General features: G+C 43.7%; 1 protein-coding gene across 1 annotated transcript; it reads right to left on the reverse strand.

Annotated features, from left to right (window-relative positions):
* Window positions 1–1,896: 1,896 nt before the first annotated feature.
* Window positions 1,897–18,352, reverse strand: EAF1 (ELL associated factor 1). Its single transcript, XM_053359179.1, has 6 exons — window positions 18,250–18,352; window positions 12,131–12,225; window positions 10,869–11,005; window positions 9,836–10,005; window positions 5,584–5,802; window positions 1,897–4,528 (listed from the first exon to the last, which is right to left on the reverse strand). Exons 1-6 carry the CDS (start codon window positions 18,350–18,352, stop codon window positions 4,482–4,484), a joined length of 771 nt encoding a protein of 256 aa, XP_053215154.1. The 3' UTR covers window positions 1,897–4,481.
* Between the last annotated feature and the right edge of the window lie 44 nt (window positions 18,353–18,396).

Consider the following 18,396-nt stretch of genomic DNA (forward strand, 5'->3'; position numbering starts at 1 on the left):
TTTCAATAATTTAAATCCTGCCAATGTTCTTATCTGTTTACAATTTGTCCGTAAATGTTCCATAAACCATTTCCATTCTTTTATAACAAAGTTTGTTATCTTGATTTCTTATTTTTCTGGTAAGTTTCGCCATTTCTGCACATTCCATATGTTTTTGTATCCATTCTTCCTTTATGAAGAAATTTCCATACAATTTAGGTAGTTCTATCCCTGTAATACAAGGGACGCGGGTGGCGCTGTGGGTTAAACCACAGAGCCTAGGGCTTGCTGATCAGAAGGTCGGCGGTTCGAATCCCCGCAACGGGGTGAGCTCCCGTTGCTCTGCTCTTGGTATCAATATACCATTTTTGATGGCGTGTGCCTTTTCCCACAAGGGAGCCGCAGAAAGAATGTAGTTGGTCAAGGGAGCCGTGGACTCAGAAAGGTTGAAAACCTCTTAAGTAAGTGATGTATGACAGCTCATTAGTCAGTCATTGAGTCTTGTGAAGTGAGTCGGGAGTTTGTGCTATGTCTTTGAATTGCTGGAGCAACAGAAAAAACTTTCTACTTGCATATACCTGTATCTGCAAAGACTACAAGCTGTATGTATATAATCAGCGTCAGGAACTGTATTACTGAAGCCTGATCTTCTGCAGCAGTAAACGATTTAGGACCTTAAGCTGCCTCTGTTTGGTGACTGGAACTAGCGGCAACTTCCGCTATGTGGGTATCTCCTCTCAGAGAGAGGGGTAGCTAGATTTCTGGGAGTGATCAGAGTCCTTAAAAAAAATGTATCACAAATACACTGACACCAGTGGCCTTCAGTCTATGAAAACCAAATCCAGTTATGTGTTGGTTGGCACCCTTGAGATCCCTTGCCCCTTGGGAGTGTGGTGTGCATGCAACAATATATTAGAAATATGCAAGTTGTCGGTTTGGGATGGACAGGTGGGGAAGCCTCTAGTTACTCAGAAATAAGCACACAACTTGCATGGCTGAAGTTCATTTTTTATTTAAATAACACTTTAAAAAGAAAAAAACCTACAAAATTTTACAAGGCATATATATATATATATATATATATATATATATATATATATATATATATATAATTTACATATAAATGTAAACATACTATGTCTTAAACTAATGATGCAGATAAATCTGAGGCACAAACTGCATCAAAAATAGTAGATCATACATCTGAGTTCGGTCTCGTTCCTATTTTATTCCAGTAACAACTGAAATAGTTCTCAATTCTCTAAATAGTCCTGCCTGCTAACTCAGCCAAGACGTGGCTTATGAGGAGCATTAGGAATCTATTCAATACAACAGCCTTTGTGCACAAGGTGTGGACCATAAAATCTCTGGAAGCCCCTCAGTCAATCCAGCTTTGGGAATACAGTCGTTTCAATTCCTTCAGATTACTAGATGCCATTACCAAATCCTACGCCTTGCAGCAGAATCCATATCTAAGCCAACTGGGCCGCGAGCCCAGCTAAGTTGAATCTTACTTACTTCCATGTGAGTGCACACAGGACTGCAGCCTCAATTTGTTTGCTTTTTTATTTTTCTTCTGTTAGTCACAAAGAGGGACAAAAGCTTTGCAAGACACTCTGAAATACACCTAAGGTTTCATTCAAGCAGTGGCCGCATATTTTCACGTCTATCTTTCTGCAGGCCACAAACTAGAAACTATCAAAGCAAGGTTCTGCCACATAGCATACTCCACTTCTCGTACCTAAGTTTCTAATTTCTGCAGAAATTGCGGTACATGCACAGTCCTCATTCCAAAAACATATGAATGCTTTTTTCCTGCCCTCTTCTCTCAAATGCATAAGAAAGCCAAACGTGTGAACAGTGCTCATCTTCCTCCTAGTGGATTTAATTTGATTTATAGTTGCGTAACATTTTAAAGTGATATTTGAAAGATTACAAGAAAGGCATTCAAAAGAACAACTTGCAACCCAATCCCACCCCTGGTTGTAGCCGCAACAAAGGTTATAGCGTCTTTCCACGCGAGGCAAGAAGGACAACCCTAGATGGTTCTGCTCTCTTTGTCTCTCAAAATCTCGCCTACCTATTAGCAATACGATCAGCCTACTGATTCTCACGATAGGGGCTTCCTGCCTCGCTTTGAGAGAAAGTTTAGGGACTCGCCTATTCAAAGACGGAGGTGGCTGAATTAGAGATGCAACATTTCTGGAAATTTTGAGGCCCTGGGCAAAAGCAGAAATGGAAGGGGTGTGGAATGAAACATACACGATACTTTCCTCTCAAACCCAAACTTACTTTACTGCTTTAACAAGATAAAATGTGTCATTTAGGATGTAGTTAGCATCTAAAATGGTACTGCTTGACACATTTATAAAATTTGAACGGCAATCCTATGCACGTTAACTCAAAAGGAAGACCCATTCTTTGAGCGGAGCTTACTCCCAGGTATGCAGCCTCAAAAGTATAAATAGCTTACAGTGCAATCCTACATGATATAGTTCTACTGAGGAGTAAGCCCCACTAAGTTCAATGAGTTGTAGTATCGCCAAGCTAGAACAAGGGTTGCCAGATATGGCAAGCAGCAATTCACAAGGAACCCAAGCCCCAAGTGCTCCTCTCGTGTAGATGGCAACAGGCTCTAGGCACAACTTCAGCACAACAGAACTCTGCCCATCTGTGATTTCTAGCAACAGGTATTCAGAAGTATGTTGCCTCCAACAAAGGACGTAGAAGACAGCCGTTGACTACTGGGCACCTGGCTTCTGATAACGCCAAAGCTAAGTTTGGATAAATCTGAAAAGCTTCATACAATTAGTTTTCTGCTTTTCACTGCAACCGCTGTACCATTTACAAGGCAAAGCTTCTGCACAATGCGTGCCACTTATTCGGAACAAATACACAAAGGATTGTGTCCACTGTTCTCTGTTGAACCACACAGATTGGCAGGTGGAACTTTGGAGAGGCTAAATCTGGTATGTTATGGGTAGTTCCTGTTCTGGGGGATTCTATCCTTCTCATTTTGAAAAGTTATGGGTCTCAACAATCAAGGAACTTCACCAAATGAGGCAAGTTTCCAACACGAGTATCACTTCTACAAGTGGGAATTAAAGTCTCCCACATGTGTACGGATCTGTTTCGTTACACAGTATGTTCACATAACATAAAGCACTGGATAGGGATGGGATTTCCTTAAAATCTCAATATCAAGTTTATGTGCACAGATTTCCCCCCCTTCTAATTTTCATCTTGCTCTTTAATCTTGATGGGGTTAGGTTCCCCCACCCCTGCGCCCGTCTTGCTAAAAATGCCAACAATTCTTGCCCATTATATGCATTATTATATGTATATTCACTCCAGATTTCCTAAGGCAAGCAGCACATAAACAAGTACATACAATGATGCATATAACCATATGAAATACATATGAATTAATTTACTTGTAAAATTATAATTATAAGTATACTGAAGCATAGAGATTGATGCTTTTATGTACATCATACTTTGATATACCTTTTTTGGGGCATATTATTAGTTGGGCTTGGCTTGGGCCTAAGTGGGTGCTCAAGGCAAGAGGCAGTCCAAGACGAGCAAAACTGAATGGGGTTGGAACTGCCCAAATCAGTGTATAAAACCATTCAAAAACATTCCTCCATTCTTAGCGCTGAGTGATGTGGGTTTTCTACAGTGCATATTGGCCAGGAGACCTATGCACTTTCATGTGTGATGGGGCACAGGTATGTGGAATTTCTTACACGGAAGTAATAAAAGGCATTGTTAGGTTTCCTATTTGTACAGTCGCAAAAACTTAATCAGCATACGATCTCTCAGCAGTAGTAAGAAATCCTTATAAGTGAGCCCACAGGTTATTAGCCTATGCATAGTTCTACTAAACTCTCTGCCTACACATACCTCTATCAATCACTTGTGTCATACTGAGAACCTCAAAAGGAAAAAAAGAAAGAAAAAACACCCCAGTTCTTTAAATTCCCTTGCCTGGGTGAAATTTGTATTCATCACAGGTGACAAGGCTACTGACAGTTAACACCTGCCTTAATGCTATTTGACCTCTTTGCATACAAACACTTGAAATTTGTACTCCACTTCCTATTTTGTTTTTAAAATGGTAAACCTGAGTTACATTACCCCAGAGACAGCTTTTGCTTTATCTTATTGGGGTACGCAGCCTTTTCTAACAGCAAGAATCATACTGGAGTACACCAAAATTACAGGGCGTCAGCACGTTAAGAGCACAGGTCACTGAATTAAGACTGGTATATTCACATCCATTAAAAAACTTTCAAAAAGATATACACAACATACACAATTTATACATAAGTAAACAGAGTATAAGCCTTGCTTCAGGAATATTTGTTGCCCCCTTCACCTTCAAATGCCACTTACAGCTGTGTCCTGTGAGCAGGCTTCTATACCTGCATCATTCTTACTCCTCAGGAGATTTACATCTTCACGTATTTGCAACAGAAAACCAATGGAGAAACCTCATTCTAATCATCACTGTCACTTCCAGATTCACTCAACTGCAAGTCATTTCCTGTATTGAAAAAGAGGAAGTTAGAATTACTCGTTGGCTGTGATCTACATTGAAGAATTGCTGTATTTGACCTCAAATACACTGGGGAGAAAAATAGGGCGTTAAGCTGAAACACACTAATTCTAGATCATAAATATATTTATTTTAATGAAATTTATGTACAGGACTGCCACTGTCGTTGACCTCTGCTCAGCATTCACTGGCTTAAGATTCACTAGGAGTCTGGAGGTGGCAGTGACTCATCTGCCCTGCAAACTGGTAGCTTTCAATCTACTTGCCGATTGGCTTCATGTAGCGTTTAACATTTAAAAAAGAATAAGCTCATTTGTCTCATCGCAGACTTGGCCCAGCAGATGACAGACTGGAACAGCAGCACCCATTTTCTGCAGCAACTGCTGGCACCAGTTTCACTCACAGCTGAAAGAATTTAGACCGAGTCTGCTTTGTGTTCATATGAGGCCAAGTTGTGAAATCATATCACTATTTGCAGAGAGGGGCCATTAAATCTATGTTGATTCTTAGTTATTATTAAGCATTTCCTTATTTATTTGTTTAAAGCAGCACTTGGGTACCATAAAAGAGGCAGGAAGTAGTCTGATTATTTCTATCCACTCACACCCCTAACATGCAGCTCAGTAAAGTCAATGGGTTGCCAGGGGACTTCTGAACGAAGCCTCTTTACAACGTGAATGAATGAAACAGAAACAAACCTGATTTTGTTAAAACCCAAAGACCTCCATCTATGCAGATCATGCTTGACCCCTTGCTGAATGATCTGCATTCAATTGTGGGCTAAATACACACTCATACATGTAACTGAACCAGACACCATGTTTTATTTAAAAAACAGAAATGCTAGCTTCAGGAGAGAGCAATTTAAAAAGAAAGAATGAAATTATGAGAAAGGAAAGAGCTGGGTACCACATCCCCTTCTCAAAGCCGCTTTTAAAAGCCAGCACTGCATCTCAGTTTCACACCTGTGTGTCTAATGTGTATTTAGACCCATAGAAAGTGCATGCGCTATAATAAATACATGCAGAAGACAAGAAACTTACTGAGCGTGCTCATGAGCTGATTGCTTCCTTGTGGCCTGCTGGTTCCGTTGGCAACAGAGTTCTTGTTGTTACCTGGCTGGGAAGGGGAAGGGTGTGCAGCGTCATCCCCATCGCTGCTCGAGGTTTCATCATCGCTCCCAGAAGAGCTCTCTGAATCCGACGAGCTGCTTCCGCTGCTGCTACTCATCTGCTCAATTATTTCAACCTCGGCTCTCAACTCTGGAACGAAGGGATGTTTGCGAGGAGGTCAATAAACGATTCCACAGGCCGTCGACACAGACAGGAGAACGAAACCATAGCAGAAAGTTGAGATCTGCCCCCCAAAATCTAAAAGCATCTTAGATGTTGTGAAGATCTTGGTGCAGAATGTGGCTGCCAGCATTTTGGCTTGCACCGAAGGACTTACACATGTCACAACCATTATTTCAGCAGTACGTTTGCTGCCTATTTGCTTCCAGGCCCAATTTTAGATGTTTATCTTACCTTTAAGCCCTTAAGAACCAAATACCTAAGGGAGTGCCTCTTCCCATATCAGGCTGCTCCTGTCTGAAGATTTTCTGTAAAGGCGTTTCTCCAAGCACTGACTTTAGCAGAGGTATGTTATGCGTTAACAGAGGGCCTTTTCTGTGGCGAGTCCCTGACTCTGGAATGCCCTCCCTAAACAGACATTGCATTTTTTTCAGCACAATGCTAGCTGTTTCCTGTTTGCCCATGCACTTTTGATGACATGTATACTCAGAAGTCCAAGTGAACCGCATGAGGCTTACTCTCAGGTAAGAGAGGCTAAGACCATTTGGATCCCTTCCAGTTGGGATTCATGGGACGGAAACTGCCTTGGTCGCACTGGTCGATGATCTCTGGCAGGCTAGGGACAAAGGTGAGAGCTGTTTCCTAGTTCTGCTGGATCTCTCAGCGGATTTTGATACCATCGACCATAACACCCTTCTGGACCGTCTAGAGGCGGTTGGAGATGGGGGCACTGTTATACAGTGGTTCCACTCCTTCCTCCTGGGCTGTGTTCAGAAAGTGGGGGGGGGAATGAGTGTTCAGACTCCTGGGCTCTCACTTGTGGGGTGCCTCAGGGTTCTGTCCTCTCCCCCATGCTTTTCAACATCTACATGCAGCTGCTGGGAGAGATCATCAGGGGGTTTGGGCTGGGTGTTCATCAGTATGCAGATGATACCCAGCTCTACCTCTCTTTCAAATCAGAACCAGTGAAGGTCCTGTGTGTCTGGAGGCGGTTGGAGGATGGATGGCGGCTAACAGATTGAGGTTGAATCCTGACAAGACAGAAGTACTGTTTGTGGGGGACAGGAGGTGGGCAGGTGTGGAGAACTCCCTGGTCCTGAATGGGGTAACTGTGCCCCTGAAGGAGCAGGTGCGCAGCCTGGGAGTCATTTTGGATTCACAGCTGTCCATGGAGGCGCAGGTCAATTCTGTGTCCAGGGCAGCTGTTTACTAGCTCCATCTGGTACGTGGGCTGAGTCCCTATATGCCCACGGACTGTCTCACCAGAGTGGTGCATGCTCTAGTTATCTCTCGCTTGGACTACTGCAATGCACTCTATGGGGGGCTACCTTTGAACTGACCCGGTGACTGGGAGCAGCTGCCAAGGCCACATAACACCGGTCTTGAAAGACCTACATTGGCTCCCAGTACGTTTCCGAGCACAATTCAAAGTGTCGGTGCTGACCTTTAAAGCCCTAAACGGCCTCGGCCCAGTATACCTGAAGGAGCGTCTCCACTCCCATCGTTCTGCCCAGACACTGAGGTCCAGCACTGAGGGCCTTCTGGCGGTTGCCTCACTGCGAGAAGCCAAGTTACAGGGAACCAGGCAGAGGGCCTTCTCAACAGTGGCACCCGCCCTGTGGAACGCCCTCCCATCAGATGTCAAAGAGAAGAACAACTACAAGACTTTTAGAAGACATCAGAAGGCAGCCCTGTTTAGGGAAGCTTTTAATGTTTAAAGACCACTGTATTTTAATATTTTGTTGGAAGCCACCCAGAGTGGCTGGGGAAACCCAGCAAGATGGGCAGGGTATAAATAATAAATTATTACTACTACTATTATTATAAGATTGCTGCCTTTAGGATTACTGCCTTAGTCATAATGTTTAATTAACCTGCTTGTGCTGTAAATTGTTTATACAAATATTATTTATTAGCTTTATTTTTGTATTTATGCATATATTTAAAGGTTTTATTTACACCTTTGCACACTACCTTGGAATCTTTTTAATGAAGAGCAGTTAACAAAAAAATGCAAATAATTGTTTTTTTTAAATGTAGGGATATACCAGAATATGGTAGTCTGCCAACCACTGATTAGAAAAATACCGTATTTTTCTCTCTATAACATTCACATTTTTTCTCCTAAAAAGTAAGAGGAAATGTCTGTGCGTGTTATTGAGCGAATATGTGGTCCCTGGAGCCGACTGGCCCAAGTACAGGGGCAAAAATCAGATCGCGGAGGAGGGAAGGCTAAAAAGAGGAGGTTGCTGCTTTCCTGCATTCTGCCTCAGGGTCTTACTGCCCACTGTTTTCGCTAGGAGCGCAGCCGACAGCCACCACCTCCTCCTCTCCGTGCTCCGCTGCTGCTGCGTCCAGCATCGCAGGCAGCCGGAAAATGCAGGTGGGAGAGAGAGAGAAAGAGAGAGGGGGGGGGGGCTGGCTTGGGTGGGTGGGGGAAAACTTTTGCCTTCCTTTCCTCCCTCCCGTTAAACCCCTCTCCTGCATTGTTAGCCAGCTGCTTCTCCGCACACCCCTCTCGTGCTCCTTGTCCCTTCTGTGTTTTTCCTTCCCTCCCCACTTAAAACGTGGTTACAAAGCATGGATCCACATGAATCCTCAGGATCGTTGCACTGGGTCACCCCAAATTCACCATCAGATCACATAGCATGTCCATGGCTACAGCCTGCACCAAAAAAATCACGCACCCACTGTTGCCTGGGGCCACAATGGTGCAAAAACATGGTTACAAAGCACAGATCGACATGGATTCTCAGGATTTTTGCATTGGGCTACCCCAAACTCACTGTCAAATCACATGTCTGTGGCCACAGCATGAAGCACAAAAATGATACACCCACTGTTTCATTCAGATTTTTTTTTCTTGTTTTCCTCCTCTAAAAACTATGTGCGTGTTATGGTCAGGTGCGTGTTATCGAGCGAAAAATACGTATATTAGAAAAGAAATGTATTACACATGATAGCTCTTTCCCTTCATTGCAAAAAGATGGACTAAGCAAGTATTTCAAGTCACATTTCTACGGGATTCTAACAGATCTGTCGTCTACTTACCTAATTGTTTTACTCTGACAAATACTCCAGTGTATCAGGGAATTTGAATTCTTATGTAATGGAGAGTCTAAAATAGGATTATATGCTTTTTCCACTGTCTGCAGTTCAAATAAGAGTGAACTGCATTTTGTTTTGCTCTGAGCACTTAAACTGGCTTACTAAGAAGGGCTTGTCTTTGGAAATGCCAATTGACCCAAAATACTAATGAGACTTAGATTTTACCATGGCCCGGCCACTAGTTTCACACTGACAATATTTGTTCCTAGATAGGCAATTCAGTAACAGAAGCTTCATTGCGCAGCTAGATATTTTGGGTGAAACCAATACAATAAATTAGCATTTTTATTTGTTGTTTTTAAACCTCTGAAATATAGGTGATGTATCATGACAACAGCATAAAATTTTATTTGGAAGGCTAATATTTAGGGGCAAACATACAGCGGTCATTTTATTGTCAATATTCTACCAAGCTTTTGAGTTTTGCAAGACTTTTTATACCTTATTTCAGACACAAATGAAGTTCAGTGCTTTTTCAACTTTTTGCAGAATTAACTTTACATGAAGTGTATTTTAAAAAGGTAGATGATCATTTTTAAACCAGTGCAGAACATGTAACCCAATTATTCTCTTGACAAACAGAAGAGAAATCACTGGACCCACATTCATCTACTTTATGCAAGGACTTCAAAGTTCTGTAGACTAAGAAATGCAACTTTGGCCTCCCCACTTTGGAGCGGGGCGCCCTGCCGCCAATTTTTAGCTGAAAAGAAATTGCTGCGGTAAGGTCTACTGTGGGTGCTGTCACATTATTCAGAGTGAGAAACAAATCAATTTCCACAAATCTGTCTAAAATGGGACACAAAGAATAAGGAAAACTGGATTCATAGCAAATCCATTGAGAATTATCAAGTATTTATACCATGAAGTTATGAAACCATCATGATTTCCATACCTCTCTTAATGTCATCCAGCTGAGGCTCTGGGGAAGGATTGTCTTTCAGTGGGGAGGTCTTGGGACCCGCTGCTGGTTTTGTAGGAGCTCTGAACTGGGTAGAAGAAGGTTGTGAAGCTCGGGCCGATTGCTGTTCTATCCGGGCCTGGATTTTGCTGCTGCCTTCAGCTCTGAAATAGGATTTTGAACACACAGATAAAATAACACCTCAAACACAACATCTATGCATCTTCTCAACTCCCTCCCCCCCCATCCTTTCCAAAATGTTTGAAAAACCCCAAATTCTATCAGGATTGTGTAAAATCAGTAACTGTACAATCCAAGCAAATTTAAGACCTGTATATATGTCAGCACTTTCAGGGAGAGAATGAGATGTAAGCACTTGCTCAAATCTACCAAGGAAATAAATAGTCCTTTAAAAAGTGAAGAAACAAATTGAAACACTGTCCAGATGTAACATTTGCCTCTAGTAATTTCTAAAGCCCTCCCCCCCCCCATCTACAGAATGGACCAAATTCAAATACGCAGCAATAGCAAATGACATGGCTCTTTTTTAGACTGTACCACTTTGAGGATTGTATATATCACAGGTAGGCAACTTGCAGCCCACACTGCAAGTTCATTTTTTTAAAATTAACTTAAGAAAATTATACAGACAGCAAAACGAAGAAGCCTAAATTCACATTGCCTTCTACCGATAAGAAATAATAACTGCCTACCTCTAGAGCAGAGGAATATTTTCCAGGTTTAAAATTTCCTTGTACATGTCAGAAACCAGGGTTCTTGCCTTCTCTCTGAGATGCTGGTGTTCCATTTTATTTATATATGCATTTAATTTATATACCACTGAATAACAAACAAGCACCACGTATATATTGTAATATATACTCATCAAAATATTATGTTAAAAAAAGAAAAGAAATCATAGCCAAGGGTTTGAAATATACCACCTGCAGTGTGAGGTAGGGCTATGCTGTGTGTTGTTTTCTCCAAATTAGAAGCGGCCCTGTGGGTTTGTGCCAACTGTTTTTACCTTGTCTTCTTGACTTGAATGCTGCTGCTTAGCTTTTCAAGCACATATTCCCCAGTATCGTGATTGATAATAAGTACGCAGTCCTTCTGGTATGGTCTTTTATTTCCTTTGAACACCGTCATTGGAGGAGTAGAACCCTGGTCGTCAAGAAAAGCAGAGATTACACTGAAGTCCGAACAAGTGCACACGCTCATGCCAAGAAAAACTGACCCCTTAACTAAAATGCCATATCTAGTCACTCATCTTCAAGGCTGCATTTGGGTGCTTTAATAGGCTACCTCTGAATACGTGGTCACTGAACTGCACTCCAACAGTTTGCCTTTATAGATGTAAGGAAAAAACAAATGCCTGCATATTTAACATCTCCCTCTTTATGCTTCTTTGCAAAATGTGCAGTCTTGCAGATTTTTTGTTTTAGGCTTCAGGATACTTCTTGGTAGTTCAGTAAGGAGTCAAAGAGAAAATAGAGCTCTAGCAATGCCTATAGGTAGAACTATCACCTGAAGAATTTCATATATAAGATCAGTATATCCTTTATATCCAGTGATGATCTGCATTTTTAAAGGCAATGACCTAAGCACATACAGTGGTACCTCGGGTTACATACGCTTCAGGTTACAGACTCCGCTAACCCAGAAATATTACCTTGGGTTAAGAACTTTGCTTCAGGATGGGAACAGAAATCATGCCATGGCGGCGCAGCGGCAGCAGCAGGAGGCCCCATTGGCTAAAGTGGTGCTTCAGGTTAAGAACAGTTTCAGGTTAAGAACAGACCTCCAGAACGAATTAAGTTCTTAACCCGAGGTACCAGTGTATATGTAAAAGAACGTTCTATAAAACTCAGTCAGAAGAGACTTTCAAATGCAGGTTCCAGGCATACACTGAAGTTTACCTAGAATTGAAATAATAAGCATAGGCTATGAAAGAAGGGGTTCACAATTGTAGAACTAAAATCTACATAGAAAGAGGCTACCAGGGGAGGGGAGGGGGATAGAAACACACACACACACACACACACACACACACACACACAATTTTAGAATAGATATATATTCACAGCCCAGACACACTACATTATTGGTGTTAGATAAGGCAACACAGAACAGCATCTTCTATTAAATCACCACTAGATGTTACCAGGTTCTTTTGAAAAATGCATACAATCTTCTTCTTGGCCACAAATTTAATATTTCAAAGCAAAGAATTTAATAGTTCAGAGCTGGGGGAAGGAGGAGAAAAAATGGGACACACAGTAAACCTACTGGGATGTGTGGTAATGTAATTGTGACTTCGTCTCCTTTGCCAACTTGAAGCTCCCCTTCACAAGATGTATCAATAGATGCTGGTTTGAAGTCATCTAGAGAGAACAATAGTTAGTATTAAATATCTATTGGGCTTTAAAGGTTTCCTGATTAACATCCATCTGGGACAAATTCACTCCCTCTTTGCTATTACTGATGAAATGTATTATTGTGGTGGATATAAAAGGAATAAGGGAACCGTGAAGGTTAACTTAAAAGCTTTAGAAAACCCCAAGAGTTACTGCATCAGAATATTTTATTTTGTTAAAAGCTTTCCCCCCCTAGTCATTTTGCATAATCTACAAAGCTCCCTTTTGCTGGTGCCCCAAAAAACTTTTAATTCTCCACCCACCCAGCAGCAAATAATCATGCTGTAACACACTTTTAAATAAACCTTCCAAACTTCAAAAGTAGCTTTTCAAGCGTCCTGTCTGCTGTTAAAGAAATAAAATAGCCCTGGCTGTTTTATAGTCCCTGCCTCTTGTCTCGAAAGAGACTGTTGAAAGTAATGTGATATGCTAGGAAGCTTCAATTACTTAATTTATTCACGTCAAAAAAGTTGCTACTGTAACAGAACCAGTAAAAAAAAGTAGGGGAACAGCACTACCTACTTACTTTGGGCAACCAACAAGTGGTCCCAACCAAGCAGCCAAATCACAACCTGCTGCATGTTTCACAGCTAGAAAAAGATGTATCCATTATCAATCTCTGCATTATTTTGGAAATGCTGTTAAAAACCTGCTAACAAGATTCCTCTGGCTAAGAAAAATAGTATTTTTTAACTGACAAAGGCTCTGTGCTTTTTAACATCTGCTTGTAGGGTTCCCAACTTAAATGAAAGGCAAAGGCCTGGCCTGTACCTCTAACACAGCTTGATGTGCAGAAATCATCAGCTGAAGCATTTCACGGTATGGAAAAAACGTGATGCCCTGATCTTTGCAACCTACTGTTAACAGCAGAAAGAGTTGGCAACCCCTGGTTGCTCGCTGTGCCTCCTATTAAGGACACATACCCTATTGTCTGCAGAAATAGCTGGCAACCCTCCCAAGCGTTCATCATGGGGCACAGAGGAGAGTAAATAGGCTTTGACCACAGGCAATTGGCCCAATCCGAATCTGTCCCCGATTGTGCACAGAAAGGGTTGCCAGCTCCTTAACTTGCTCCTGTCTCGGCCCATTTAACAACTGTTTGATTCCATAGCAATTACTCAGGGATTGTGTTCAGTTCCAGGACATAGGAAGCTTACCCTCCTGGTGTTTGCATCTCAAGCTCTGAAGGAACGGTTATAGGAAGGGTTTGTGTTCTAGCCATGCTATGGCCAACAAACAATACAGTGGTGCCCCGCAAGACGAACGCCTCGCAAGACGGAAAACCCGCTAGACGAAAGGGTTTTCCGTTTTGGAGGCGCTTCGCAAAACGAATTTCCCTATGGGCTTCCTTCACAAGACGAAAGCCCATAGGGAAATCTCCGGGACAGCGGGGAAGCGCAGCGCGTCTTCCCCACTGTCCTCGGACCTCCTCCGAAGGCTGGCGGTGGGGCGGAGAGACCTCCTCCCGCCGCCAGCCTTCGGAAGGCTGCTCAGAAGGCTGGCGGTGGGGTGGAGAGACCTCCTCCCGCCGCCAGCCTTCGGAAGGCTGCTCCGAAGGCTGGCAGTGGGGCGGAGAGATCTCCCGCCGCCAGCCTTCGGAAGGCTGCTCCGAAGGCTGGCGGTGGGGCGGAGAGACCTCCTCCCGCCGCCAGGCTTTGGAAGGCTGCTCCGAAGGCTGGTGGTGGGGCGGAGAGACCTCCTTCCGCCGCCAGACTTTGGAAGGCTGCTCCGAAGGCTGGCGGTGGGGCGGAGAGACCTTCTCCCCGCGCCAGCCTTCGGATGGCTGTCCTGAAGACTTGCGGTGGGAGGAGGGTTTTCCTTCCCACCGCCAACATTCAGAATGCTGTTCTGAATGTTGGCGGTGGGGAGGAAAAACCCTCCTCCCACCGCAAGCCCCGGGAACAGAGGAGAAGCGCTGCGCGCCTTCCCCTCTGTTCCCGTACCTGTCCTGAAGGCTTGCGGTGGGGAGAAAAGCCCTTCTCCGCACCACCAGCCTGGCAAGCGGTCTCCATAGGAATGCATTAATTGATTTTCAATGCATTCCTAAGGGGAAACCGTGCTTCGCAAGACGAAAAGCTCGCAAGAAGAAAAAACTTGTGGAACGAATTAATTTCGTCTTGCGAGGCACCACTGTATGTGTAAAAAGAGTAAGAAAGACAGTTAACTCTGCCCCCAGCAAGAAGTAGGGACTACCAGTTTGTTGCCCCTGTGACCATGGGCGTAACCAGGATATATGTTTTGGGGGGACAGGACACCCACCTGTCATCAACTTCTGTCTAACTCTGTCTAGCAGTGTTCCCCCAAATTGGGTCTCCAGCAGTTTTTGGACTACAACTCCCATCATCCCTAGCTAGCAGGACCAGTGGTCAGGGATGATGGGAATTGTAGTTCAAGAACAGCAGGTGACCCAAGTTTGGGAAACACTAGTCTAGCAGCTTTGGAACGAAATGTCTCAACAACAGTTGTTGCAAATCACTTTCTTTTGACCCCACGTGCTCTAAGAAAAAGCTGTCAAAATCCTTCTAAAATTTCTACTTTTAATCAAGTATTTTTATTTATTTCCTGGATGCCTGTGACCCTAACACACACATATACAGAAATTTAGCAGGCGAGTTTTTCTCCTGCAACTGCAACTCCTTAATACTAATAATAATTTTATTATTTATACTCTGACCATCTGGCTGGGTTTCCCCAGTCACTCTGGGCGGCTTACAGCATTTATAGTAAAACATATAAAACTTCCCGATACAGGGCTGCCTTCAGATGTCTTCTAAAAGTTATGTAGTTCCTTATGGAGAAAAGCTTCTCTTGATGCTTTTCTGGCTGAGTAGCTGCTCTTAAGGGCACAGAAAGACCCAGACCAGTTAAGAAACAGAACAGAAATAGTGACACCTGAAAACAGGGAGATGGAGGAGGAGATAGAATCATAGAGTTGGAATAGACCACAAGGGCCATCGAGTCCAACCCCCTGCCAAGCAGGAAACACCATCAGAGCACTCCTGACATATGGTTGTCAAGCCTCTGCTTAAAGACCTCCAAAGAAGGAGACTCCACCACACTCCTTGGCAGCAAATTCCACTGTCAAACAGCTCTTACTGTCAGGAAGTTCTTCCTAATGTTTAGGTGGAATCTTCTTTCCTGCAGTTTGGATCCATTGCTCCGTGTCCGCTTCTCTGGATGCTGCGATTGTTTTTCTGAACTCCCAAAACCACTTTATGGTGCAATCCTTGTTGTTGTTGGGATGACCCCACCGAGTTCAGTGGATTATTTATGTTGTTGTTGTTGTTACTGTACGACCCCACCAAATTTAGTGGACTGTTGTTGTTGTTGTTTGACCCCACCAAATTCAGGGGATTATTTATATTGCTGCTATTACTACTACTACTACTACTACCACCACCTTGAAATGCCCTCCCTTCTGATATCAAGGAAACAACTATCTGACTTCTAGAAGACAACTAAAAGCAACCCTGTTTGGGGAAGTTTTCAAGGATGGATGTTTCTATTACATTTTTAGATATGTTGCAAGCCGCCCAGAGTGGCTGGGGAAACGTAATATAAATAACAAAATTATTAATAATTATTATAATAATTATCATCAGTATACCGAGGGCCGGATTTAGGTTTGATGAGGCCCTAAGCTACTGACGGTAATGGGGCCCTTTATATGCCCAGCTGTCAACAATAAATTGTCTCTGTTTTTTGTGTTGAATATATGCTATGTGGTAATTTATGGACCTAATAGGTATCTTTAAAGCCCTATGCAGCCTAGGACCCACATACCTATGGGACCGCCTCTCCTGGTATGCCCCGTGGAGGACCTTAAGGTCCACAAATGACAACACTTTGGAGGTCCCAAGTCGCAAGGTGGTTAGATTGGTCTCAACAAGGGCCAGGGCCTTTTCAGGGCCCCGACTTGGTGGAACTCTCTGCCACAAGAGACTAGGGCCCTGCAGGACTTGACATCTTTCCGCAGGGCCTGCAAGACATAAGTCTGACCCTTATGTTTCCCTCCCCTTATGGTTTTGTTCTATGGGCTACTATTAAAATGAGGCTGCATTTTAAATTGTATTTTAACCCGTATTTTAAATTGGATTGTCCCCCCCCCTTAATTATGTTTGTATTGTAATTTTATTGGTGTTAGCCACCCTGAGCCCAGCTCTGGCCAGGGAGGGCGGGGTATAAATATTATTATTACAGTCATACCTCGGGTTGAATATGCTTCATGTTGAGCGCATTTGAGTTGTGCTCCACGACAACCCGGAAGTAACGGAGAGCGTTACTTCTGGGTTTCGCTGCTCGCGCATGCGCAGATGCTCAAAATGACGTCACGCGCATGCGCGGAAGCGGCAAAATGCGACGCGCACGTGTGCAGACATTCCGTCGCTAGTTACGTTTGCTTCTGGATGCGAACGGGGCTCCGGAACGGAACCCATTCGCATCCCGAGGTATCACTGTATCATCATCATCATCATCAAGCCATTTGCACATGGTGCCATGCAACGAGTCCATGCAGAATGTGGGGACCCTATATATAGAAATGCGCAAACCAGTGATGTTTTAGGGAGCAGGCGGGGCTCATTACTTACATCATAGGACAATACACAACACAAAACACTGTTGCTGTATGTAGGTTTTATCTTATATTTTGGAAATGTACATCCAGGGTGTTTTTTCCCTTTAATTTTTTGGGGCCCCAAGCTGCAGCTTGTTTAGCTTATACATAAATCCAGCACTGAGTATACCGGCCTATACCCTCGACCCTCAGCCCCCTCCACAATTGGGTTGTCCCCCCCCCTCCTTAATTAACAGTGTAATCTCACTGTACACAAGTTGTACAAGTGACAATAAAGTATTTCAAATTATGTTTTTATTGTAATTTTATTGGTGTTAGCAGCCCTGAGCCCGGCTCTGGCCATGGAGGGTGGATTATTATTATTATTATTATTATTATTATTATTATTATTATTCCATTTGCACATGTTGCTATGCAACCAGTCTATGCAGAATGTGGGGACCCTATATATAGAAATGAGCAAACCAGTGATGTTTTAGGGAGCAGGCGGCGCTCATTACTTACATCATAGGAGAATACCCAACACAAAACACTGTTGCTATATGTAGGTTTTATTTTATATTTTGGAAATTACATCCAGGGTGTTTTTCCCTTTAAATTTTTTGGGGGCCTGCAAGAGAGAGGAGCCCCAAGCTATAGCTTGTTTAGCTTATACGTAAATCCAGCACTGAGTATACCGGCCTATACCCTTGACCCTCAGCCCCCTCCACAATTAGGTTGTTCCCCCCCCCTAATCAACAGTGTAATCTCACTGTACACAAGTTGTACAAGTGACAATAAAGTATTTCAAATTATGTTTTTATTGTAATTTTATTGGTGTTAGCAGCCCTGAGCGGGGAGGGCGGGGTATAAATAAAAATTATGAATATGAATATTAATAAGCCATTTGCACTTGTTGCCATGCAACCAGTCCATGCACAATGTGGGGACCCTATATATAGAAATGAGCAAACAAGTGATGTTTTAGGGAGCGGGCGGAAACCATTGCTTACACCATGGGAGAATACACAACACAAAACACTGTTGCTGCATGTAGGTTTTATTTTATTATCTTATATTTTGGAAATGTACATGCAGGGTGTTTTTTCCCTTTAAATTTTTTGGGGGCCCGCAAGAGAGTGGAGCCCCAAGCTATAGCTTGTTTAGCTTATAGGTAAATCCGGCACTGAGTATACCAGCCTACGGCCTACACCCTCGACCCTCAGCCCCCTCCACTAGGACTAAGTCCCCCTGGCCCGTCCTGAGAGAAGGAAGGGCTGCCATTCCCCCTCAGGCTCCCCCTCGCTTCCCCCGGAGTGGGCCCCGTTGGCGCTTGCTCGCGAGTAGGCCTCCTTTCCCCCTCAGGAGCCGCTTCCCTCGGGCCCCGGGGGCTTTGGGCGACCGTCCGTCCCTCCCCCCGGCGCCCCCTTACTCACAGCGGATGGTGTGGAAGGAGGCCTTGGGGTGCCTCTCGAAGCTCTCGCCCAGCTGCAGCGGGTGCTCGTCCTTGTCCAGCAGCGGGTTCGCCGAGCCGTTCATGGCCGCCGAGCGAAAAAGCAAGCGCGGCGGCTCCTTCGCCGGCA

The sequence above is a fragment of the Podarcis raffonei genome, chromosome 12 (genome assembly GCF_027172205.1).
Source record: "Podarcis raffonei isolate rPodRaf1 chromosome 12, rPodRaf1.pri, whole genome shotgun sequence".
In the NCBI taxonomy this organism is placed as follows: domain Eukaryota; kingdom Metazoa; phylum Chordata; class Lepidosauria; order Squamata; family Lacertidae; genus Podarcis; species Podarcis raffonei.

Coding starts and splice junctions, on each gene's coding strand:
- EAF1 (XM_053359179.1), bottom strand. CDS start 18,352: ATGAACGGCTCGGCGAACCCGCTGCTGGACAAGGACGAGCACCCGCTG. Junction 11,006..12,130: donor TTACATTACCACACATCCCA/GTAGGTTTACTG, acceptor CTTGACGACCAG/GGTTCTACTCCTCCAATGAC. Junction 4,529..5,583: donor TCAGCTCATGAGCACGCTCA/GTAAGTTTCTTG, acceptor TTTTCAATACAG/GAAATGACTTGCAGTTGAGT.